The sequence below is a fragment of the Diabrotica undecimpunctata genome, chromosome 4, assembly GCF_040954645.1.
Source record: "Diabrotica undecimpunctata isolate CICGRU chromosome 4, icDiaUnde3, whole genome shotgun sequence".
In the NCBI taxonomy this organism is placed as follows: Eukaryota; Metazoa; Arthropoda; class Insecta; order Coleoptera; family Chrysomelidae; genus Diabrotica; species Diabrotica undecimpunctata.
In genome coordinates, this window is record NC_092806.1 from 59,115,613 (window position 1) to 59,141,734 (window position 26,122).

Here is a 26,122-nt window from a genome sequence, read left to right on the forward strand (position 1 = left end):
ACTACGATTAGCTCGTCACAAGACGCTGGTTGATGTCTTATCCGCCGCCCTCGAATACGAGTCAGCTACGCAGGCCTCTGGCGGGTACAGTAAAGTTAGGACTGTAAAAGAGGAAGGAGATGAAGATAAACTTGACCAGCTCGTTAATATGATGAAAAGCATGACATATAAGAAAACGAAGATCATCAGATGCTGGAATTGTGGCGAAATAGGACACGTACGAAGCTCCTGTAAGCACCCTAGGTACGACGCAAATCAAGAAACTCACCATCAGGAAAACTAGAACGGGTCAGCCTTAGGGGGGCAGCTTCGACCCAAAACTTTTCCAAAGACCCTCTCATACTAATAGCTTCTTTGAAATGTCGTGAAGATAGTGTATATGTAGATGGAGAAATAAATGGTAAAAGACATACGTTGTTGGTGGATACCGGAGCGACCAGAACCATTATACGTCCAACAGTTATAAACAGCCGTAAGAAACTGTTACCAACGAGGTTGCGACTTCGGACCGCTACAGGTGAAAATGCCAACATTCATGGAGAAATACAGGTACAATTGGGAATTGGAGCAGAAAAGTTCGTCCATACTGTTATAGTTGCTGACATCGAAGAGGATGTTATATTAGGAATGGACGTAATGAATATGCATGGATTCCAATTGGATTTTAAGAATAAGGTAATCAAAGTTGGCAGCGAGGAGGTATTTCTCCATCCACATAATGACAACACTGTGCAAGCAGCCATTACAGAAGATACAGTCGTGCCTGCGAGAAGCGAAACGATCATAGTAGCGCGGCTACAGGGAATTGTGGACGAAGGGAGACCCGTTATGATGGAGCCTTGGAACCACGACGATGAGGTTGGCCGTGGAATCATAATTGGAAAGGAATTGGTGACTTCGGCTAAAGAAATTCCTGTGAGACTTATCAATGTCAACGACTACCCAGTGACCATAAAGAAAGAGACAAAAGTAGGAACTTGTGTACCTGTGACATCCATAATCCGTCAGGCGACAACATCTGATAATTCCAACGACAAATTCGACCAAATGGTTGCAGTTGCAGGACAGTCTCTAAATCAGATGGAGAAAAGGAAATTAAGAGAATTTCTGCGGCAGTATCGTGATATTTTCGTACCGAAAGGAGGAAAGACGAGAAGAACTACCGTTGTTAAGCATAAAATTGATACTGGTAATGCTAAGCCAATTCGTCAAACAGCTCGACGATTACCACAGGCGAAGAGAGAGGAAGCTGAAACGATTGTTCAGGAAATGAAGAAAGACGGGGTGATAGAACCTTCTACGAGCCCATGGGTCTCTCCGGTGGTCCTGGTTAAGAAGAAAGACGGAACGACGAGGTTCTGTGTGGATTACCGTTTGCTGAACAACGTTACCAAGAAGGATAGTTATCCTCTGCCTCGGATCGATGACACATTGGACACATTGGCTGGAAGTAAATTGTTTTCTACTTTGGATTTGAAGTCTGGATACTGGCAGGTAGAAATGGACCCAGTAGATAAAGAAAAGACAGCCTTCACCACAGGATCTGGATTGTGGCAATTCAACATTATGCCATTTGGACTCTGTAATGCTCCTGCGACATTTGAGAGGCTTATGGAAAATGTGTTGAGAGGGTTATCTTGGAAAACATGCCTGGTTTATTTAGATGACATAATCGTCTTGGGGGAGACATTCGAAGATCATTTGAGGAATTTAGAAAACGTTTTTAATCGACTTAAAGCTGCCCAATTGATGCTAAACCCCAAGAAGTGCCAGCTATTTCAAGGTAAAGTCAATTATCTGGGTCATATAGTCAGTAAAGAAGGAGTGGCCGTGGATAAGGGAAAAATCGATTCTATTAAGGAATGGCCAAAACCAACTGACAAACATCAAGTGAGAAGTTTTCTTGGACTATGTACTTACTACCGGAGATTTATTAAGAAGTTTGCAGATATCGCTAAGCCATTAACGCGACTTACAGAGGAAGCAAGAGAATACCGCTGGGATATAGACTGCCAAAATGCCTTTGAAACGTTGAAAAAGCATTTAATAACAGCACCAATTTTAGGGTATCCACTGCCAGAAGGAGAGTTCATCTTAGATACAGATGCAAGTAATGTGGGAATTGGAGGAGTGCTGTCTCAGATTCAAGGAGGACAGGAACGAGTCCTCGGATATTTTAGTAAAGTTCTTTCAAAACCTGAACGGAATTATTGCGTCACGAGAAGAGAACTTCTGGCAGTAGTGAAATCAGTAGAGCACTTCTATCAATACCTCTATGGCAGAAAGTTTCTAATCCGAACCGACCATGCCGCCCTTAAGTGGTTGATGCAGTTTAAGAATCCAGAGGGTCAGATAGCCAGGTGGATCGAACGACTCCAAGAATACGATTTTAAGATTGAGCACCGGGCCGGGGTCAGCCACAGAAACGCTGATTCTCTTTCCAGAAGGCCATGCTCAGCAGAGTGTTCCCACTGCAACAAAACGGAATCCAAGGAAGCAGCAGTGCTAAGAACGACGATTGTCAACGACGACTGGACGCCTACTAAGATCAGGGAAGAACAAGAGAGAGATCCAGTTATACAGAAAATCCGAAAATGGAAAGAGGAAAACCGTCGACCACCTTGGCAGGAAATATCAAACCTTTGCTCAGTAGTTAAGACGTATTGGGCCCAGTGGGACTCATTTATCGTAGAAGATGGCTTGCTCAAACGAGTCCTGGAAAATGATGACGGTTCAGAGAAGAGAAGACAGTTGGTGATCCCAAAGAGCAGAATAGCCGAAGTACTTCGTCAGTTACACGACAGTCCATCGGGAGGGCATTTTGGTGTAAGGAAAACCCTTCAGCGAATTCGGGAACGGTTTTATTGGATGAACAGTTCCGACGATGTAAAAGACTGGTGTAAGAAATGTACTATTTGTGCCACGAGTAACGGGCCTTACCGAAAAAGGAGAGCTCCTATGAGACAATATAATGTTGGAAGCCCGTTTGAAAGAATAGCTTTGGACATCGCTGGGCCATTTCCAGAAAGTGAAAATGGAGGCAAGTACATGCTGGTAGTAATGGATTACTTCACTAAGTGGGTCGAGATTTACGCACTTCCAGACCAGAAGGCCGCCACCGTTGCAGATAAGTTGATCCAAGAATATATCAGCCGATTTGGAGTGCCTTTGGAGATCCATAGTGACCAAGGCAGGAACTTCGAAAGCGATCTATTCCAAGGAATATGTGATAGACTAGGCATGAAGAAAACAAGAACTACCGCGTATCATCCGCAATCGGATGGTATGGTAGAACGAATGAATAGGACAGTTGGCAAGTATTTGACAAAGATGGTGTCCGATCATCAGCGAGACTGGGACCAATACCTTCCGTTCTTCACAATGGCCTACAGATCTGCTGTTAACGAATCAACAGGCCAGACACCAGCCAAAGTCCTATTCGGACGCGAAATGCGACTACCTTGTGATCTAGAGTTTGGGTGTCGACCTGGAGAAGATGTAGCAGGTGAAGATTATGTGATCGAATTACGAAGAAGAATGGACGATGTACATGAGTTGGTCCGTTCCCACCTTCAGATCGCTAGCGACAGAATGAAGAAACGGTACGATACACAAGCCGAAAAGGGTTGCTTTAAGAAGAACGACAAAATATGGCTGTATAATCCCAAGAAGCGAAAAGGTTGTTCTCCCAAATTGCAGCAGTTTTGGGAAGGTCCATACCTCATTATGGAGAAGATCAACGATGTCATCTACCGAATAAGCAAGATTCCGAGGGGAAAGCCGATGATAGTACACCATAACCGGCTGGCGTCTTTTGAAGGTGACCACGACGTAGATGAAGAAGTGGAGGTAAACCAAGTCCAAGACGTGTCTGACCTCACGTTTGAGGAATTCATGGGTGCCTATGGAGGTACCGGTAAAGCAAGACATGGTGTTACCACTGAAGAAAAGCAAGATCTACTCGCGCTCCCCGATGACTACTCGCTGGCCCTTACCATCCCGGCCAGTATCAAAGACGCACCAGGGTTGGCATCCGTCTTTCGAAGGAAGTTTGGTCGAGTTGCAGAACTTCAGTGCCAGGTGCCAGCTCCCGGTAAAACCTTGAAACTCCAAGATGCATCACGTTACCTTTTCTACCTGGTAACAAAAGACACTGCCTGTGACCAACCTACCTACCGAGATGTATGGGAAGCCTTACTTCAATTGAGAGAGCACGTACTAGAGTCCGACGTGCAAAAGTTAGCCATGTCAAAGTTGGAGTGCCGCCAATTAGATTGGAGGGTTATCCGAAATATGGTGGAGGAGATCTTTAAAGACACCGAAGTCCAGGTGTTAGTCTGTTGCAATCCGCATAGTTACTGGTGCGGAGAGAAAACCGTCCCTTGTCATTTTTATACAACTGGAAGTTGTAAAAGAGGGTCCAGTTGCCGATACCAGCATATCGTTCCAGTTCTAGCCCCGACAAGGTTCCAGGAGGAACCATCTTTTGAGAGGGGGGCAATGTTACGTAAAAATATGAGTCATAGTTTTAACCTGTAAACATGTTTTTATTCTAATATGTTGTAGAGTTTACGAGAGGCCTCGATTTACCTGAGCGACCTTCCAGAACCGATGCGAGGGAAATCCAGTTTGCCTTTACCGTTTCGCCATCGAAGGTTTTAGATTTTTCGAGATAACGGCACTGGTATATAATAACGGAACTTTATTTGGAAGGGACAGTTAATTCTCAAGACCCGCGCTCGCGAATTTGTTACGTACGGATATAATAAATTATTGTCAGATAAGTTAATATAAATAAAGAAATAAATTAAATCCGTAAGTGTTATAAATATTGAACCTTTTAATAAATTCACAATATAGAAGCAAATTCATGGGTTGTAATAGAATATCAAACTAAGAAGAATATTAAACATTTTGTAGGAGAAATTTCAGCGATTAACGATGATGATGCTAATGTTAAGTTCCTAAAACTCTCAAAATTGGGAAAATTTATATGGCCTGATATTCTTGGGGAAGATAAGTACCTCTAAGTAACATAAAAAAAGTATTAATTCCGCCAAAAATTTGCCGAAGAGGCGAGCTGTGTTTTGTTTTGAACTTGTCTGCATATAATTTTAAATAAGTAACTTTTTTTTTTGAGTTACTAATGTTGAGGTACTTCGTCGCAAGTGTAAACAAAAAAAATTACTAAGAATAATCAAAGAGAGGAAAATGCAATACTTGGGTCATGTGTTGAGAGGCGAAAGATACGAATTACTTCAAGTTATACTGGAAGGGAAAGTACAGGGCAAAAGATCAGTAGGAAGACGCCAGAACTCCTGGCTGAAAGACCTGAGGAGATGGTTCGACCGCTCATCCGCAGAAATCTTCCGCGCAGCAGTTTCCAAAACTACAATTGCCATTTGGATCGCCAACCTTCGAAAGGAGATGGCGCCATGAGAAGAAGAACTTTCTTTTTGTAATAAAAAGTTTTTATTAAAATGTTTATTATAATTTAAAATCATTTTAATGTGTTTATCTTCACCTCAGTTAACTAAAAATCATTTTATTAAGCAAAACCATGGGCAGTCAACTTCACCCCATTCGGGGTGAAGTTGACCAAACAACCAATTTATTTTTTCGAGATAGGTTTTTTAAAATACCCAATGTTTTTCTACTAAAATTGAAGTTAAGACATACACATATTATACGAAAATATATGATACATTTTATTTTGTTCTCTAGAAAATATCTTTAATTGAAGTTGAAAAACTGTCAACTACACCCCATTTTACGGTACTGTAATAAAAGAAAGACAAATATAATATGTACTAATTTAATCACCCACATACAGTGGGTGATTAAATTAGTAACCTAGTAAAATAAAGGTATTTGTCTTAAAACTAAGCTACAATTTATATGACTGCGTGATTTGTAAACTGAACATGACAGTACTGACATAAAATGACATCTGTGTTACGTTCTATCGCGCCAGAAATATTGCTATAAGTATATTTATTGCTTTCTCATAAAATTGAAAATCTAACAAAGGCAAAGATGTAACTATATTTTGTAGCTTAATTATAAAAATGTTTAAATAAAAGTTTGAGTTTATTAGGTGACTAACAATTTGATCATCTGTTATATATGTTGGAGGAAGCAACAAGATATTGACAGATAGAACGACCACGATCTTTAACAACTAACGAAATTACCCCATTAATAAAAATTAACCCGTTTAAAATGTTAGACAATGTTCTAAGCACTAATTGTGTGCTTTTATTTTAATTGATTGAAAAAAATTATTATTTAATTTATTGAAAAAGAGAAAGTCAAACTATCACATACTAAAGTGGAGAAAATGATTCTCAAAGAGACTATTTTAAAGCAATAAAGAAGATATACGCGAATTTAAGGATTGTAACGTAATAGTTAGTAAGACTCTGAAACAACATAAGGTACTTATGCTGGATATTGAAGTAAGAGGCGAAATGAAACCAAAATATCCAAGATGACTACAAAAAATCAAATGGTAAATGTTAAAAGACGAGAAAGGTTTATTCTCTAACAGACTAAAATAAATTCAACTTTAAGCTACGGACGATGTAAACAAATGCACGCTAGAAACACACGTTTGTTCAGGGCCGGACTAGTAAATTAAAGATAGAATATAAAACAGACAAACTTTGACAGATACAGATTATATTATAATTTTTTAAATCTAAAAATAATTAAAAAAATTGAGAGCTATTAACCACAAAATAAAGTATATATATGCAGAAAAAAGAAAGTTTGTAAAATTACCGTATTTGCATTATTATTTTTTAGAATCTGATGAGAGGCTCAATTTAAGTGTCCAACTCCCACATTTCTGGCTCAACTTCTCCTTTTACATGTCTGAAGCAGTTTTTCCATTTTTTCATCAGTACAGCAGATATAGCTTCATGGAATAAATTTGTAATATCAGAAAATTTAAATGTTATGTTATTGGCAGCAACACAATTCTTGACTTGCGCCCATACAACCTCTATTAAATTGAGCTAGCAGTGGTACGGTGGCAATCTTAACAATGTTCTATTTGTGCTTCTTACCAGTTCATCTACTATGTACTTATTATATTCGCCTTGTTTGACGTTGTCAACCATAGTTTAGCAACTATGTTGTTTAACGATTTCTAAAAGTTGAACTTTTAACAGCGTTTCTTCAAAGGAAATGTTTTTTGTGCGCAGCCAAGTTTGAATATCTGCTTTTTTTGTAGCCTTTGTGGGAATTTTTTCCAATTTTCTGGAAAGAGGCATTGTCATCACAATTATGGCATTTTTTCCAGTGTCTTTCAACTTTCAAATGACCTTCCATCCACCTCCTCATAGTAGTCTCCACTTTTGCTCGATTTAAAAGCCCACAGTGCATCCGGAACAAAACCATTATGACTTCCGATGTTCCGATTAAAGATAATAATAAAAAAATTCAGATTTTTTTTAATTTTAATTACCTGAGGGATTTTTTAAGCCTGTCGGCAACCTATCCAAAAAAGCACGTCTTGCAGAAGTCACAGAAGGATCCACCCAAACTTTTGATTTTGTATGGCCAGCATTTGTCCATGTTTCGTCCAAGTAATAATTTGTTCTATTTTCAGCTCCATATTGTCTTATATTTTACAGATATCTCTTCGCCATAGCACAATTTCATTTCTGTCGAGTAGGAAACTGTTTCTTCCACGTTTTTGAAATTTAAAATTTAATTTTCGTAAGAGTTTATAAAACGTGCTTCTCTTAACATTTGGTAGGTCAGTATCATTATTTACGTCTCTTAGGACTTTGTGGAAGAAATATTGATAAACCTTTTCTTATAGCTGACTTATCAGAATCATCTACAGCATCTATTGATTTTGAACGATTTTGATTTGTTTTAGGTGCAGAGAATGTGTGGGTACTTTTATACTCTTTAATGACTTAGAAGACACTTTTCGAATAAACTCCAATTTTATCTGCAACCTTTTGTTGAATGTTAACGCTAAAGTAGATTATCTTATAATTGACATTTATGTGTATTAACCATTATTTCTTTGGTTCTTATATTTATGTGATTATTTTTAGCTGCTATCCTAGGAGCACTTAGTGGTAACAGTTGCCTATTTTCATCCACAGAATCCGTATCAGACATTTTTAATAGATGTAATTAATATTCTTTTTCCAACTAAAATAACAAAAGGTGCATTTTCAAAATTTACTCTTATAGTAGAGGATCCAATGTAAAGTCGACCAGCATCGATCTGTTTATTGGATAAAAATTATTTGATATGTAATTTAGTATGTTAAAAATTATAAAAAACAAGAGGTACCCGATATAATTTTGTCCTGACTATAGGTGAGTAATAATTAAAAAATAACTTTGTCGTATTTGTAACAAACTTTATAAAAAAAAATTTCGAACCTGGCAAATATTATTTTAGATTTTTTGGATCATTGAAAACATAAAAAGTCTTTTGTAATTTTTCTATTATGTTGATTCTTTTTGGAGTTTTAAACAATTTAATACTAAAAAAACGAAAACTGATGAGTTTTAATGCTCAAAAAGATAAGTAAAAAATATTCTTTATCGGGATGGGCGATCGGTCTGCATTAAAAATTAAAAACAATGTTTCAAAATGAAATAAATCCAAAATACTTATTAAAAACTGATTCAGTAAGGTTTTATCTTGAATTTAGGTACTTCGTAATTTCAAGAATATTTTTAAATACGTTCTAAGCCTTGAAAATCGGCATCTTTCGTTCCTTTCTCAGTCTTAAATTGGTTATGACTCGAAAACGATACAACTTAAGGGCATATGCGCAAAATGTCGCCTGTAGCGACAATAATCAATGCGTTTTAAATGTACATATTCTTTTTTTTTAATCCTGAGAAAACTAATAAGTATTTTTGAAAAATTTAAAAGCAGAATAAAATATTGCATTATTACCGAGGGCGAAAAGTCATTTAGAATAACCAAAAAGTTTCTTTTGAATGAGATATTTAAAATTAAAAGTCACACTAAGTTTTCTCTTTTCTTTTCATCCCTGTAACTTATGAAAATAAACAATATAGAATTTTTCAGGGACTTTCTACCCTCGATAATACCATAATCTTTAATTCTGCGTTTAAACTTTCAAATATACATATTAGTTTTCTCAGGATTCGAAAAAAATGAATACATTTAAAACACATTGAACATTTTGACAAGCGACATTTTCCGCCTATGTCCTCAAGATAAAAGTTACAAAAGACCATTGTTGTTTCGAATGATCCACAAAATCTAAAATATGACCTGCCCGGGCCGAATTTTTTTTAATGTACACAAAAAAATTATTTTTTAATTATTTTTAATAATAGACAGGACAAAATTATATCGGAAACATCATCATTATAAGTGGCTCGACAATCCGTTGTGGATCTTGGCCTGCTCACAAAGAAGTAGATCTTCTTTCACATCATCAATCCATCTCATTCGTGGTCGTCCTCTGCTTTTTGTGCCCTCTGGTTTTAAAAATGTTAATCCCTTCGTGTATTCGTGATCTGACATCCTAGCAATGTGTCCAGCCCATCTAAGTCTCTGCACTTTAATGAATTTCACAATATCTGGATCGGTGTATAACTGATATAGTTCAAGGTTGTATCTCGGACGCCATAGCCCATTTTCATTTACGACCTCAAAAATCTTTCTAAGAATTTTTCTTTATATCGGAAACACCTTGTTCTTTTATAACTTTTAACATACTAAAGTACATATCAAATAATTTTATCCGTTAAACAGATCGGTGCAGATCGATCTTATATTGTATCTTCGAATATTATAAATATTTTATTATACTTACAGGAATTATTTTAAAGCAGGGAAAACTTTTGTATTGGCTATAAATAAATAAGTTCTTAAAAAATGCTTTACACTATCAATACACGACCTAACGATTACCAAATGAACACGCGAAAAAACAGTTTCGCACAATAACTACTGTGACTCTTCATTCCAAAGACGACGGAGCGAAAAAACGAAGTGCGTGCCTGTTAGCTCAACCAACATGACTAAGATAGTTCGATAACTTATAGCCAATAGCAAGACGTTCGTCACGTGCAGACTCAAATACAGTATACTCCCTCTATAACGAACATGGTTATTACGAGGTTTCGCTTATAACGAGGTACATTAGATGTCCCGTAAAATTTCTATTGAACTATAACCCTCTATAGCGAGGCAAATTTGGTTATAACGAGATAAAATAAAATTGAAAAACGTGTTTTTTTACGTTTTTTGGCCCGGACGTGGCTATAAATAAATACCTTTTTATACGGCCCCGCAATAAATATAACTGCCGCCCGCAATAAACTTCTTTACAATAAATACAACTGTTTCACATATTTAGAAAATATGATAGAATAATACTGAACAATTTAAAGCAGTCAAAAATGAGAGAATTCTTCCAATTGCAGAAGCAATAGTTTATGTTATCCTTGAAAATGGGCTTTATACATTATATAGTTGGGAAAAATGCAAGTACAGATTTTTTGTTTTAACCTATATCATTGACAATAAAAAAAACTCTTTTTTGTTTTAATGTATTTCGTTGACAATAAAAGTAAACAACTTTTTTTCAAAAACGCCTTTCAAACAATATTTATTAGCATCTTATATTGCTCCGAATGGTTTCACTATAGGAAGTTAATGTTTTAGAAAACTACATATTCATTATGTATGCACAGTATTATTGTTGTCTGATATAACGAGATCGGCTTATAACGAGGTAATTAGTCTGTCATTTCAGTTCTCGTTATAGAGGGAGTCTACTGTATCACGCGATGACTTGTGTTTATTCTGTCCGTAGCTTGAAGTTAAGTTTAGTTTAGTTAAAATCGCCATCATATATTTGGTATTAAAAATATTAAAAAAATGGGATGTGCACTCCGGTAGTGTCAGAGGAGGAGGAGCATTTATCGTGGTTATTATCGTTATTTTATTAAGAAACGCGCATGGGACTACGTTTGCTACTCCACGTAGTGTGTGGTCGCGCGATCTGTCGTTACTTTGCGTTTCTTTTGTTTTTATTATTTCACACGTCTACCCGATCTGCTGCATCGATCAATGCATTCCCTCCGTAGTGAGCGATAAGAAAGCTATACTTACAAAAAACTAAAAATTTCTATATCAAAGGTAATTAGACTGTGTGCTAGTGCTCTGTTGATAATAAGAAATCCTACATACTATACTTTAGTGATCCACGAGACAGCCAATAACCTAGAAGACATTCAAGGGGCAGTCACTAGGGATCGCTAAAACTGACAGCCATTTATGGTGTGGGAGGCAAAACCGTCCATTGTTAAAATCATATTATTAGATGATCAAATTTTAAAGTGCAACCATGTTGATATTATTCATGTGTGCAAATAATTGGTGTATCACGTCACCTTATAACAAAAAAGGTCACTTTTAGATTTATTTATGTTTAAACACACCCACACTTATAGTGGTGTATGGGAAGGCTACTTAAGTCATATTTTAAGGAAATTAAATTAGAAAAGCCTAAAGTAGACTTTCTATACATCACTATTACAGCAATATTTATTCTCAATTCCTAAAGAAATACTTGGTAGAAATTTGAACGTAGCTTTTAGTTTTGACCAACTTTTCTTAATAATAATTTTCGATATTGTGAAATATCGAAAAGGTACTTTACTCTTGAGCGAAATTCATATTTTGTGGCATACCTCGTATACTATTAATAAAATTTGATATCCGATGATCGTTAGATTTTAGAACATGCAGAGCTTCTTATGAAGAATAATTTTTTTTCGTAAAATTAATAATAAAAAAGTTTTCCATACGGTTCCAACTTAGTGGAACATATTGTATATATTCATATAATTATTCGTGAAGCCATCGAAATTGATAAACGCCCTAACAGCTAACCCCCGCGCCATCCGATCTCGCTCGCTGTTTTCGGGAATACCGTTCCCACGCATACTGAGGATATAAAAGTAGTTACACAGGGTAAGACGGGTAGTCACTTGACACTGAGGAGTAGGCAGAGTGTGTGTGTGTGTGTGTGTGTGTGTGTGTGTGTGTGTGTGTATGTATGTGTGTGTGTGTGTGTGTGTGTGTGTATGTGTGTGTTTGTGTATCTAACTCTAAATGTAAATGGGCACCTAATCTTTAGGAATTATTAATTAATATAACTGTTACTATCTAAAAAATAAAGCAACCTTTCGATTTCCTCTGTTTTCTTCTTCGCTTCAAATTCTGCACGCTCCTTTTCCTCTTGTTCTCTAACCTTCCTCTCCAATCGATCTCTAACAATCTCTCTCCTTTTAATAGAAGCATCACTAAGATGTTTGCTTCTATCAAAATCCACTTTAATATTCACTTCTAAAGTGGCATCATCATCTTTATGGACTAGCTTCATATTTTTAAAAGCATCCATAGCTTTTGTAAATCCTATATAGTCTTTAAACTGAACATACCCTTCGAAAAATTCAGTTTCATCAAAGGAAGAATTCTTCATTCCAGAAATGTGCTCCTTCATCTTTTTCCTATAAGGATCACATATGGGTATATCTACAAACCTGATATGACCGAATTTCTCAAACACCCTGTAGAATATTTTCTCTGATGGTGTCATTTCTTCTTCACCTAAGCAAAAATAATAATTGTTACTTAAAAAATAATATATGGCCAACATGAAAAATATATTAATGATACCAACAAATAATATCGACAATATTGTTTTGAAAGTAAAAAAAAAAAACTAAAAGACAATAATTGAAGGGTTTGGTGCAAACCCGGTCAAAGACAGTTTTTGTCGAAATTGAGTTTATGGCATTTCTTGCTTCAAAAATACCTCCTCACAGTTTGGAAAAAAACCCGTACACGTATTGTGTAAGAATCTCAATGAAGAATAACGTGGACGGTTATTGCACCAAAAATGTTAATAGCATAGTCCTTAGGATCGATGGTATTGAGAACAATAACCGGCCATGTGATTCACATGACCGGTTTTTGCGCCCAAGGCTAAGAAAGTTCTAGCCTCACATTTTCCTCGTTTGTAAAGTGCAGTGTGTATATCGCTCCGCGAAAATGGCTAGTTTTACTGAGTTTTCTGGTGAAAGTGATCCATACCATGATTCCGGTAATAGTGATGCTGACCCACATTATATAGTGGAAGAAGAAAGTGAAACAAAAGAAGCAAAAAGTATGATTTAAACAACGATAACAAACAAAGTAATTTTATGTTTTAAAAATATAAGATGAAAAAAGCTGGCGGTTCAGGTTTAAATCGGGGACCTATTCCAAAGCATGTAACTGCAAACGAATCAAATGATAAGTTATTTGATTCATTTGATTATTATTTAGTTTAGTTTTATATCTATGAACCACATTTATATATGTTTTATTGTAGAGACAACTGCAGAAAAGCGTTTAAAAGACAATACTAAGAAACGCAAATGTACTCCCCAAGCTTGGAAAAGAAATATTAGAAAATTGGAAAGAAATTCTGAAGAAGAATACACAACTAGTAGTGGTAAAACTATTGCAGCAAAGCAACAAGGATCCATGTGTGAGTGTCGTAGCCGGTGCTTAGAAAAACTGACGGAAATGGAGAAAGATGCAATATTTACAGCATTTTATGCAATGGGAGATAACAACATTCAAGATAGTCATTTAAGGTCACTCATAGATGTAAGAAAAGTATCTAAAATGAGAAAAACCAGCGTACGTGAAACGAAGTATTCTTATCGCTATAGTGTTAAAATGGGTACAAAATCTGTAATAGTGTGTCGCTCAGCATGTTGTAACTTACATGCGGTTCACAAATCAAGAGTATTGAAAATGGCACAATCAAGAGCTTCTGGTGTGGTGCTTGAAAAGGATTCCCCTGGTAAACACCATAATCGACCAAATAAAAAGCAAGAAAATATTGTGAAACAGATTGAAGAGTACATAAATAGTTTTCCAGTGCGTGAATCACACTATTCACGAAATAAAAATAAAAAGAAATATCTATCTGCAGAATTAAATGTGCAAAAAATGTACGAACTTTATTTGAAAAAATATGATTCCGAGCAATATTGTCTGTTAAAGACAAGAAAAATAAAACCTACAGTTACGTATGATTACTATTATAGGTATTTCACAGAACATTTTAATTTGTCATTTGGTTATCCGCGATCGGACACTTGTGCTACTTGTGATCTGTTGAAAATACAACTTGATGCTGCTTCTACGGACGAACTTAAGCACCAACTGAACGTTCGAAAAGAAGTTCATCTCCGGAAGTCCTGTTTTGACTACGGGGGAAATATTTTATGCTAGTCAGATCTGGGCTTACAATCAGCCTTTTTACTCTTCTTCTAATAATTAATTAGTCATGATTTTAATTAATTAGTCAGTTATATGTTTGACGAAACAGTTGCGAAGAAAGGTTCCATAGAATGTGTATTGTTTTTGTGGCATTTTATACGGAAGTATAAAGTCTTTTTGCTGACAACTGTGGAGGACAGAACAAAAATGCTGTTATGATCCATTTCCTTTCAACTTTGGCCAAGAACAGAAGATTTTCAAAAATAGTACACCATTTACCCGAGAAAGATCACAGCTTCTTACCGTTTGACCGAGATTTTGCACAAATTGAAAAAAAGAAGCGAAAGAAAGAGATTTTGTATGTACCCGACGAATGGTATTCATTAGTTGAAAGCTATGGTAAAAAGTTCACTGTGGAACGTGAAACACAGGACATGGTGTTTGATTTCAAAACATATCCCGAGCCTTTTTTTTTAAATCCGCTGTGGTTAAAAAGCGCCTTTACGGTTTTACTTTATCGAAATATAGAATATTTATATATGATTCTGCATCCCCTGAGAATATTTCGATAACTGAAGTATATTATCCTTTTTCTTTAACGTCGTATGCTTTAAATAAAAGTTCAGGAACGATTATTGACCTAAACGGAACTCCTCTGGCTTATAAGGGAAAGAGCCACTGAAATCAGCAAAATACGATAGACATATGCCTTTAGTGAAAAAATATGTTCCCCCTTTTTGACAAACATTTTATGATACAATCAAACGGGCAGATGCTGATTGCCAAAAAATGACGATTCTGATTAGAGTGTTTTAGACTGTCCTCTTTTATTTTATTTTTGATTTTCTGCATTATTACAGTGATAGAACATGAGTTTTTGGTTATATTACAAATGTAAAATAAAAAAATTCACATAATTTCAACTATGACTAAATGACACGTTTTTCTCATTTTTCTCAAAACTATACAATGTGCACGCAACCCTTCAATTTAAATATCAAATAAACGTTGAAACATAAAAAAAAACATGTATTCCATACATCTTGTGTATGTGCAAAAATATTTGCCAAAAATTGTTTAAATAAAAAGTGATTCTCTTTTTTTTCCTAGTCGGTAATTTGTTTTCAAGCATCGTGATTTCTTGAAATCTCTTGTACTGTCAGGTTCCACTTGTCTCGATCTTCCGATGTTTTTATTGATTGTGGTAGAGCCTTGCCTATGAGTTTCGCAATAAGATCTGTATATCTGGTTGGATATCTTCATTTCTTCTAATAACGTGGTCGAAGGGTAATATTTTTAGCTACTATGGTATGTAGTTTCTTCTTTATTTTAATCTCTAATCTGTTGGATGATTGATAAATTAGTTCTTTTCTCAGTCCAAGACATCCGTAACATTCAACGCCAGCAATACATCTCAAAGGCATCTACGTTGTTTTTGTCTGTTTGTTTTATTGACCACCATTCAGATGCGTATAGGAATATAGGGAATATCAAGCTCTTAACTTTTCGCACTTTGGTGTTAAGCGTTATACAATGACTTTCCAAATCTTTGTAAGTTTTGTCATCTTGACCAGAGCAATTCTTCTTTTAATTTCTTCCCGGGATCCCCATTGGTTTGTTATTAAGGAACCGAAATAAGTGAAAATGCCGATAATACTGTCGATGTTATAGGTTTTCTTTATATTTAAATTATTTGGGTTCTGTAGGTCTATTATCATTGTTTTGGTTTTGTTTGTTAATCTGGAGACCAACTTCTAAACGTTTTATTCAACTCGTTGTATGAGTTCTTCTAATTCTTTAGATGCAGCGATGAGTGTGGTGTAATCAGCGTACCGAAGGTTATTAATTTTGGTGCCATTGATGGCGATTCCTCCTTCCCAGTTCTACGAATTTCTCATAATCCATTCGCCGTACATGTTAAAGAGCATGGGGCTCAGTACGCACCCCTGTCGCACACCCTTGCTGACAGAAAACAGTAAGTTCACTTTCCACCTCGACCTGGCCGCTATTATTGTTGTACATATTTTTTATTATGTAGATCAAATGAAGACATTAAACAAAGGTTAAAACGAATCCAGCGACAAAAAACAAAAATAAATGTACTTAACTTGGACGATATAAGCATAAAAGATAACAATAAACAAGAATTTAACAATAGAATAAAGAACATTGGAGACCAACTAGAAGATCCAGAGGAACTATAGAATGAATTTAAACACCAAGTTAACAAAAATGTCCACAAACAATGATTATAGAAGTAACTTAATGAAGAAAAATAAATTAGAAGGCATCTTGAAATTGATGGAACAACGTCGACTTATAAAATCGAATGAAAGAGAATATAAACATCTACAGAGAAGAATTAAAAGATATACATCTACTTAGAAGAATTAAAAGAGAAATAAAATTAACCAACGAAAAATGGATGAGAGAGGTGCGACGAAATGGAGGATATGATATCTAAGCCCAACTTATTTAATGTGCACAAAAAAGTAAAAGAAATAAGTAACATATTAAAAAATGTGTTTCCTTTATACTAGTTCACAATAACAACAAAATTATTGTAAATGAGAATGAAATACGAAGAGAATGGCAACTGTATATATCAGAGTTGTTTCAAGATGACTGAAATAATATTGCTGAATTCTACCAAAATTTTATTGACGGTTCAGAAATGATGAAACCAGAGGTAGAATAGGATATAAAAAATGCTAAAGTTAGGAAAGCTTGTGGTCCAGATGATACATCAACTGAGATGCTAAAGCTAATAGATGAAGATAACATAGAAGGAGTAGTAAAACTTAATGTATTATATAACACTAAAGTGATTCAAGATTCATGATACATCATGTAAAATTATTGAAGATGCTAAAAAGTAAGAATTTTGTTTTGATTTCTTACACAATTTGTTTCACAATATATTATATATTATTAAATTGTTTAAAAAACTAATTATTGTTGTGTATTGTGATTGTACTGTGCCAAAACAACTGAATAGTCTGTAGAGAGCTGATAATAGCTGATAAACTTTAATAGATTATTTTGAACAAGAAATAATGGCGGGACGTTTTTACTATTAAATACTCTAAAAGAGGGAAGTTAAAGAATTCAGAATATATAATTTTGTATTAAAATGTTTTTTTATGTATTTTAGTGTGTTGAAGTAGTCTGAAAAATAAGTGTATCTACTCTTTATATTTCTCAAGATATTAAAAATAATGAACTTTTAAAACCACCTCCTAAAAAACGGTATTACAAAAAGACAAACTAATACAGAAGAGTTGAATGTCAGTGGTATTCGTGATCTTATTTATGACATGTACAAAACAAGTAAGAACTTTGACAAATTAGCAAATATAGACAAAATGATGGTTCATAAGAAATGTTTATTAAATAATAGTGTTCTCTTTGTAGAAAAACATGTAACTTTAAAATTGATAAGAGACAACATGGTTAAGAAGCAGATGTTCGATGGATCCATTACATCATTATGGAGGTTATTAAACGAATTGGATTTCAGATGAAAAAAAGATTCTCCAAGGCATAGAGTTATGGAACTGCCTAATATTGCAGTAAAGAGAACTTTATTTTAAGAAATTATACCTCAGAGAAATTTTTGTATAAGTTTGTTTTTTTTGTGAAACATGGATCTTCCAAAATGGAACAATATGTCGTTCATGGCAAAATAAAGACAAAAGAAGTCTCAGAACCACAAAAACAGATGGTAAAAGGTTAGTTACATTAGTCAATTGGTTAATTATATATATTATTATTAGCATTGGGTGTATTAAGTTTATAAAACCTTTGAGTTTTTTTACTCATTTTACGACATTTTAAAAATCCAACTAGTGATCCAACAATTTGACTAGTGTATTGTATTCTTAAATAGTTGACATTTTAAAAATTCCTTATTTATTACCTATTCTGATGTTTTGGCAACGCTGTGGAGTTCTGACGTCGTAAATCTTGAATGTTGTGCACTCATTTTTATATGAAAAATTCTATAGACTAAAAATCTAGACTAAATAAAAATATTTATACAATAATTTTTAAACAATTTTTAGCAATTTCAAAAATTTATGTTAATACAGAAATAACAGAAAAATTTGTATGCAAAAATAGTTCTTGCAACTTAACACTGTGCTGGGGTTACAAACCCCTACAACTGTCTTTAAAACATAATTTGTTGATAACTTATATGTCAACTAACACAAATTATGGGTCATTTGACTCCTCGTCCTATTTAAAAATTTGCAACTTTACTTTTTGTTACTTTTACATTTTTTTAAGAATTTTTATTTCTAACCTTTGGAATATTTTTTTATTAATTAATTACACATGCAACTTGATGGAAAATTTAACTGCAAACAATTTTACTCCCATTCATTTTTATTATAGCTATATTTTTTAAGATATTTAGAATAAAATGTTAAAAAAATGTGAGGCATATAAAATATAATGTAAATATTTTTCTGTCTAAAATTTTTTCTGAATTTTTCACAACTTTTTCAGCTGGAGCATATTAAAATTCTGGTTAAAAAGAGCCATCTGGAGACAGTTGTTCAAAAATTTATATTAAAAGTTCAACTCATTATAATCAACACTAAACAGATCTCGTCTGGGATACAAATCTTTTAACGCATGGTTCATAGATTCAAAGTGTGTAAAATGTACAAAAGTGAATGTCTTCAAAATTATTAGGAAAAACTTCCTTATTAAATCTTATTAAATTGAAATAAATGGTTAGTAAACAAACCAGATCTTTGCACTGTAGGTATAATTACTATTGGGGGACCTAAAATTATGTACTTGTGGTGATTTTTCCTATGAGTGTGAGTTTTTAAAGCATTTGTCGATATATAGTGTTAATCAGATACATATTATCATTGTTAAACCAGTGCCGTTGTGCGCTAACTCTATTTTACTTTATCTTTGATACCAAGCGTTTTTAACAGCTGGCAACCCTAATTTGCAACCATTTTTTCTCAGACAACCTCATATTATCATATTAAAAAAAATAGTTTTCTTTATAAAAAAAAAAAACATGCAATATGTCATGAGCAACGAATTTTATTTAAAAACTCTTTTTAAAACAAACTCTTAGACTTTTTACCAATGGCGTAGCAAGAGTATGCTTTCTAATCATAATTAAAATTGGCATGATTTTATAAAAGTATTCACAAAATTCACAAATTTATTTGCTTTTGGATTTTTCCTACCTCTCTATTTTCAAGATTTGGCAGAAGTTTTGTGATTTTTTTATTGAAAATAAATTTTGATGTTATAATCTGCCACACCTAAAAATACCTGCCCGGCCTGTTCCTTTGAGTTGAGAAGTGTCGAAAAACTAATAAAGTCATGCGACAGCTGTAGAACACGCATTCATCTAGCCGAAAGATGCTCTGGTCTTTCTGTAACTGAGACTAGAGCAGTTGTCTTACAAAAACGTACTCATGTATTTCAGGAATGTCGCGAAGCATTCAAAAGTTTTCCAGCTATGGTGCTTAAAATTGGAAGAGGAAGTGCAAACTCTGAAGCATTCGGTTGGATTGTTGGAGGAGAAAAAATCAAAGCATAAATCCACCAATGCTGAGTCAATATTTTATGAGGTGAGTCAGAGACAATAAGAGCAAAAAATTGATAGCTTATAATAATATAATATTCCTGAGTCTAATTCCACAAATTTAAAGGATTGTATTGCTCATAAAAAATGCAGGTTTTTAATAAATTAGAGATGCAGCAGAAACTTCCAACAATAGAGAAAGTTATTTGTGTAGAACTAATCAAAAATAACAAGGCAAGGGCCGTCAACGTTGTTTGCAACATGGATACAATAAGGCTGGCAATAAAATATGGGAAAAAATTGCAAGGAACAAGCTATATAATGTCCTATGATCAGATACTGACGCAACAGAAAGCCTATTAAAAAGGCAAGGCGAATCTGGAAGCAAGAGTTTCTGCTGGTGAGGAGAGTTTGGTCATTATTCATCATAACTATGAGCGTGTTGTGGAAACTAAAATGCCAAAAAAACACGACGGCACCCCATTAAATGTCTATTTTCAATACGTCGGATGTCTCTGTACCAAATTACATGAACTAACATCAAGGGTAGTGAGCAGTAATTACATTATCGTCATGGTTGAAAGTAATTTAAATAAGGACTTTTCTAATTGTGAACTCAAATGTGAAGGTTTTAGTATTTTCCGTTGCAATATAAATTGCAATTCGAGCCATAAGTCCAACGGAGGTGGAATAATAATTTTTGTAAATTCCAGGTATGTGAAAATTGCAGAAACAAGGATGGAACAAGTATATATCTACTGTCTAATTAATAATACCCGTTTTACCTGTTAATACTCCACAGTCTTCCTGTGAAATCTACAATAAAACTGCTATGGATGGTCAAGAGATGGTAAATTTGTTTAAGGAATTTTTTTCAATCTGTCTATACTGACAATCAAAACACTTCGTACTCTCTTGAAAATAATTTGTGATGAATATTAGTAATAAGTGCACAGAAATTTTAAAGCTACAAATCTTTAAGGAAATTGTGGCTCTTACAAATAATAAGCTTACAAATGGTGCTGATGGTATTCCCAACATATTGCTAGAAAAATGTGTGTGCACAATTGTATTGCCATTGTATCTACTATTTAACAAGTCTTTGTCATCTTCAAACATTTTCTTTGCTAACATTTGGAAAGAAAGCTAAGTTGTTTCAATTTTTAAAACTGGACAAAAAAATAACATTGAAAACTATCGCAGCATCTGTATCCAACCTGCAATACCAAAATTATTTGATTGTCTAGTTAGCAAGCAGATTTCTTGGATGTGTAAAGGTCTCTTATGTAAGGAGCAACATGGCTTCTCCAAAAACAAATCAACTTTGACTACTCTATTAACCTATCAACTTGATATTCTAAACAACATTGAAATCAAGAAGCAAACTGATTCAATTTACATAGATTTCTCTAAGGCGTTTCATTGTGTTGATCAGGAAATACTGTATACTAAGTTGATTTTGAATGGGTTCGACCCAAACTTTGTTTCTTGGTGGAGAAGCTCTTTCACTGGCCATAGTTCTCCTCTTCTATTTAATATTTTCATGAATGATATAGTTACATGTTGTTTGTATAGCAGCTGTACTAAATTTGCTAATGATCTCAAATTTTGGAGAACCAATGAAAGTATTTTTGATCAGGAACTGCTACAGGAGGACTTGTATATCAGGATTGTTTTTCAGAGTGGTGCCAAAAAATAAGTTATATTTGAATATCAACAAATGCAATTTTATAAGTTTCTCTAGGAAAACTAGTAGGTTTGAGTCAAGTTACTTTATTGATAACCAGCATACTAAAATACATATCTACAGTAGTAGATCTACGTGAAGTTTTGAAGAGAAATTAACTTTTGTCACTCATATTAATATATGGGGGTTGAAGATGCTGGGCTTTGTTACTAGAAATTCTAGTTATTTCTCCATTGCAGCAACAATAATGGTCTATTGTTCTTTGGTCAGGTCCATGCTGGAGTACTGTTCAGCCAGATGGTCTCCTTATTTCCAGATACATTCTGATTCCTTAGAAATATTTTAGCACCAAATCCTACGAGTGTGGACCTTTCAAAGTAGGATTAGCAGTGCAGATCATGACTACACTATCCTGGAGAGGTCTATGAGCTTGCCTGCTTTAAGTGTGAGGAGGGATCTGTTTGGCCTAACTTTGATTTTTAAATTAATAAATGGTAGGATTCATTGTTCCTTCTCTTGCGAGTCAGATTGGTCTTAGAGTACCATATTACCATAGTTTGTGTCATCCATGTACTTTTAATGTTCCGTTTTGTAGACCAACCTATGGTGTTAATAGCCCACTGAATAGATACTTATCTTGGTTAAACAACCTGAATGTATATGTATTTAATATGTCTCTCAATAAATATATAAATATTTGTAGAAAAGAGTTACTGGTACCTTAGGGTGTGGAAACTTAACTTAATTGTAATAATACTGTATGTTTTTATTGTAACTATGTAATACTTTTTATATTTTTTTATTTTTAATGTTGTTTTCGCATCTTTATAGTGCTGGATCTTAGAATCATAAAATTTGCTGGGTTTATAGGATTTAAGATTTAAATATACATATGTGTGTATATATGGGTATATATACACACACGTATATATATATATATATATATATATATATATATATATATATATATATATATATATATATATATATATATATATATATATATATGTGTGTGTACATGTATGTGTATGTGTATATATATATTTAGTCTGTATTATTTAGTAAGTATTTAATTTTGTTATCTTAAAATATTGTGTATAGTATTTATAAAGTCAGTTGAAACACCCAAAAAACTGGTTGCCAACAAACATTAAAAGAATAATATCATATTACCAGACATGGGCGCATCATTTATTTTTATATTCAAATATAGATTAATGAAGAGTATAAGGACAATTTTAATTTTCTTAAAACACGTCATAAAGTACATAAGTGTATAAAAAAGTTTTTAACATGTCATATTTAGCAACAAAAATAATTTATATATAATGGCAATAGGCCATATTGGCAGTATAATCATTTAAAACAGTTATTATACTTCGTAAAATAATGAACATTTTAGCTGTACAGCACTGGCATGAATCAACAGTGTTCTTATCTGTACACCATCGCCGCCGGCTGGAAGCGAACCTCCAAGTAGCCTGTTAAATATTGGTGATTTTGAATAACATATCAATGTCCAATATTTATTTGATGGGATGTATCTTTCATTCTCTCTTTCTTCTATCTCTTTCCTACGAAGTACAGGGATTGTTCAAATACGTTTGAAACATTGACGCGTGTTATTTATACTTTAACTTCATTACCGGTAAATTTAATATTGAACTGCCCTTATAAATCTCGTCGGAGTGAAATGTTTCAACTGACTTTATAAATACTATACTTAAACACTATTTTGTATATTGTATATTGTGTACTTAAACACTATTTTGTATATTGTATGTTGTGTACTTAAACACTATTTTGTATATTGTATATTGTAACATTTAATGGGGTTGTTCCATATATTAAATAAATAACAAAATAAATGAATGCAATAAAATTGTTTAAAAATTAATTACCATTAATTGAATCAAAACTATTTGTGGTCACTTTATAACTGGAAACCTGTTATCAATGTATTCTCCTATGTTTAAATGTATGTAAAAATGTGAGTTTTATTATGAATGTAGTGATCTTGCAGTGGGATCTTAGACTTACGTGTTCTAAAGATTTCTGTGGAAAATGAAGATTATGCAGCTACAATCACCATACCAATAACATTAGTCTGCAGCACATTATAAAGTGTGCTTTAGAATAATAGATTTAAAAATTGTGGTAGTAGATTAGATTTAGCAAAACTAGTTCAGTAATATTAAATTAAACTAACCTGAAAGATGGTAGGGTATAAACCACTTTGACGGTAAATTTAAAATATGAATAGTATCTGGTCTCTGCCCTGGTTTCATCTCGTCCATATCTTTGGCATTATGGAAGAAGTCATCCCAAATACGTCTAGTTGGAAAATCTGACTTCCATTCAACAGCTTTAAGTCGCATTAGATCGCTAAAGTCTTTCAATTTAATCATTTTATTGTTGATTTTCGACAAAACACGATCCAATCTATCTCTAGTCCCCAGCTCACCTTCAAATCTAACAAATTCGATTGTAGTCTTAGTTACTTTAAAAGTAGTAAATTCGTCGGGTTTTATTAAAGCTCTAATTTTATCCATGATCTCCCAATGTGAAACACTTTTTCCTAACTTTTTTACATTTGGAAGTTGTAGTGATATATTTATTCTGGCTATAGGTTTTAAATATAATTGTTGCGGCAGGTACAAGGGTACTAAATCGTTGGTATTGTGACATATCTGAAAAGCATTCATAATTAGAGCCTTTCTCTAATTTGTTACAGAGTTGTTAAGAGAAATTCTCTAATTAAATAATGCTTCTCCAAATATAACTTTTTGTTACTTCCATAAACTACTAACTGTCAAAAAAATATACAACATGGATTGACAAAAGACAAAATACAGAGAACAAAATGTTACTTCAAATTCATCTTCTTTTTTATGGACGTTCATTATATAAAATGTTTAATAATTACATAAAGTTCTATTTTTGTAGTAACTGCTAAATTCATAGCTTCTTATAAAAAGTTCTTACTTTAGTTTAAGTACAATAAAAGACCAATAAAATAATAACAATACATTGATTGACAACATTTACAGTATATTATGGAGATGAATATCAAGAAATTATATAATAACTAAAATCAAAATAATAAATAAATCATCAAAAAGAAGAAGAAGAAAAATCTCTACAAATATGAAAAAGTATAAATTAAAGTATTTTATACAGTGTTGCCAATCGGCGCATAATTATGCGATTTGCGCATAATTTAATTCCCAGCGCATAATTTTCGCATCCTTCATAAAATCGCACAATTTCGCATAATCCAGCTAAGCAAAAGAAAAAGCCAAGGCCAAGCCACAGCTTACAACGTTTATAAGAAGAGTCCGCGTCTTCTTTTTTCCTTTAAAAAAAGATGTTTGTACTGACCTGACATTTTATAGTTATACAGCATTAACTTTAGCAAATAAAAATTACTTTATGGAAGAAAATTTCCATTCTATGGCGGCATTATATCGAAAATAAATTTACAACATGTAAAAATTGATTTTCGGCCACCTGAGTCACCTTCATTAAGAGTGGTTTAGGGTTAACCCGGGAGTGGACGGGTGGTCTGAAAAAGTCACCTGTGGAGTCCATCAGGACCAAAATTTAAATGACTTACAAATTTCAGATAACATTCACATAATGTTTTTAAGTATTTTGTCGGTTTACGTGTCTATTACTTAAGGACCTTATGTTATTCTATTTTTGTTGTTTTATTTTTCAAAAAATATAGGAATTAATCTAAAACCTTTAATTTTCTGCTTTGTTTAACTTTTATTAGCACTTGGTAAACAAATGTTTTCCAAAATTCCTACAGATGTTTTATTAAAATACAAATATTAACCTACACAAATTTGGTTATAACAATAAACAGAAAAATTCTCTGCTCAAAATACAACTTTGAATTTTACTCCAAATTGTTCTCTGTGCATTCAGAGCAACATGCTACAATGTTCTCCATACACAACCAGGACAGACAAAATGTGCAAAAATATCGCGTTTTCTATCTTTTTTAGTATTTGCAATTTCTTTTTTTTATTGGTGGTCATTTCTAATGGGCCTGGTATAGGGGTATTTGATAAGTGTAATGCTGGTTGTTGTACAACTCAAGCTAAATGAGGGTTCAAAGCTTTCCTCATATTTTATTTTGTCATATTCCTAAATCTTTCAAATATTTTTCAGCAATGTTTAAATTCTTCTGAATTGTTTTTTTTATAATTCGAACGAATTGACAGCAGCAACATTCATGAGGCCATAGAATAATACCATAGGTTAACATCTAGAAGTGTATCTAACAAAATTATAGGAATCTCTATTCCTTACTTTGTCAGATCATAAAATGTAATAATTTCTATATATGTAATAATTTGTAAGAAACCGAAAAAAACTGCATAACAAGTATATGAATCTCAATTTCCCATAGTAACAGGAGTAGGCGGGTGAGGTCTGCCAAGACATATTAAATATCTCAAAACCAAAAAATAAATTTGTTTTAAAAATTTCACCATTATTTGGAGGGAGCAATTATTGAAAGGTACTGAAAAGGAAAAGGTCATTTGTATAATATAAA

General features: G+C 33.6%; 1 protein-coding gene across 1 annotated transcript in view; it reads right to left on the minus strand.

Annotated features, from left to right (window-relative positions):
• Positions 1-24,375, minus strand: part of Xe7 (A-kinase anchor protein 17A) — a 77,185-nt gene extending 52,810 nt beyond the window's left edge. Inside the window, exons 1-2 of the mRNA XM_072529550.1 lie at positions 23,765-24,375; positions 12,211-12,637 (exon numbers count right to left, since the gene is read on the minus strand). Of these exons, the coding sequence (XP_072385651.1) occupies positions 12,211-12,637; positions 23,765-24,260 (923 nt within the window). The 5' untranslated portion in view covers positions 24,261-24,375. The remainder of the gene's footprint in view (positions 1-12,210; positions 12,638-23,764) is intronic.
• Between the last annotated feature and the right edge of the window lie 1,747 nt (positions 24,376-26,122).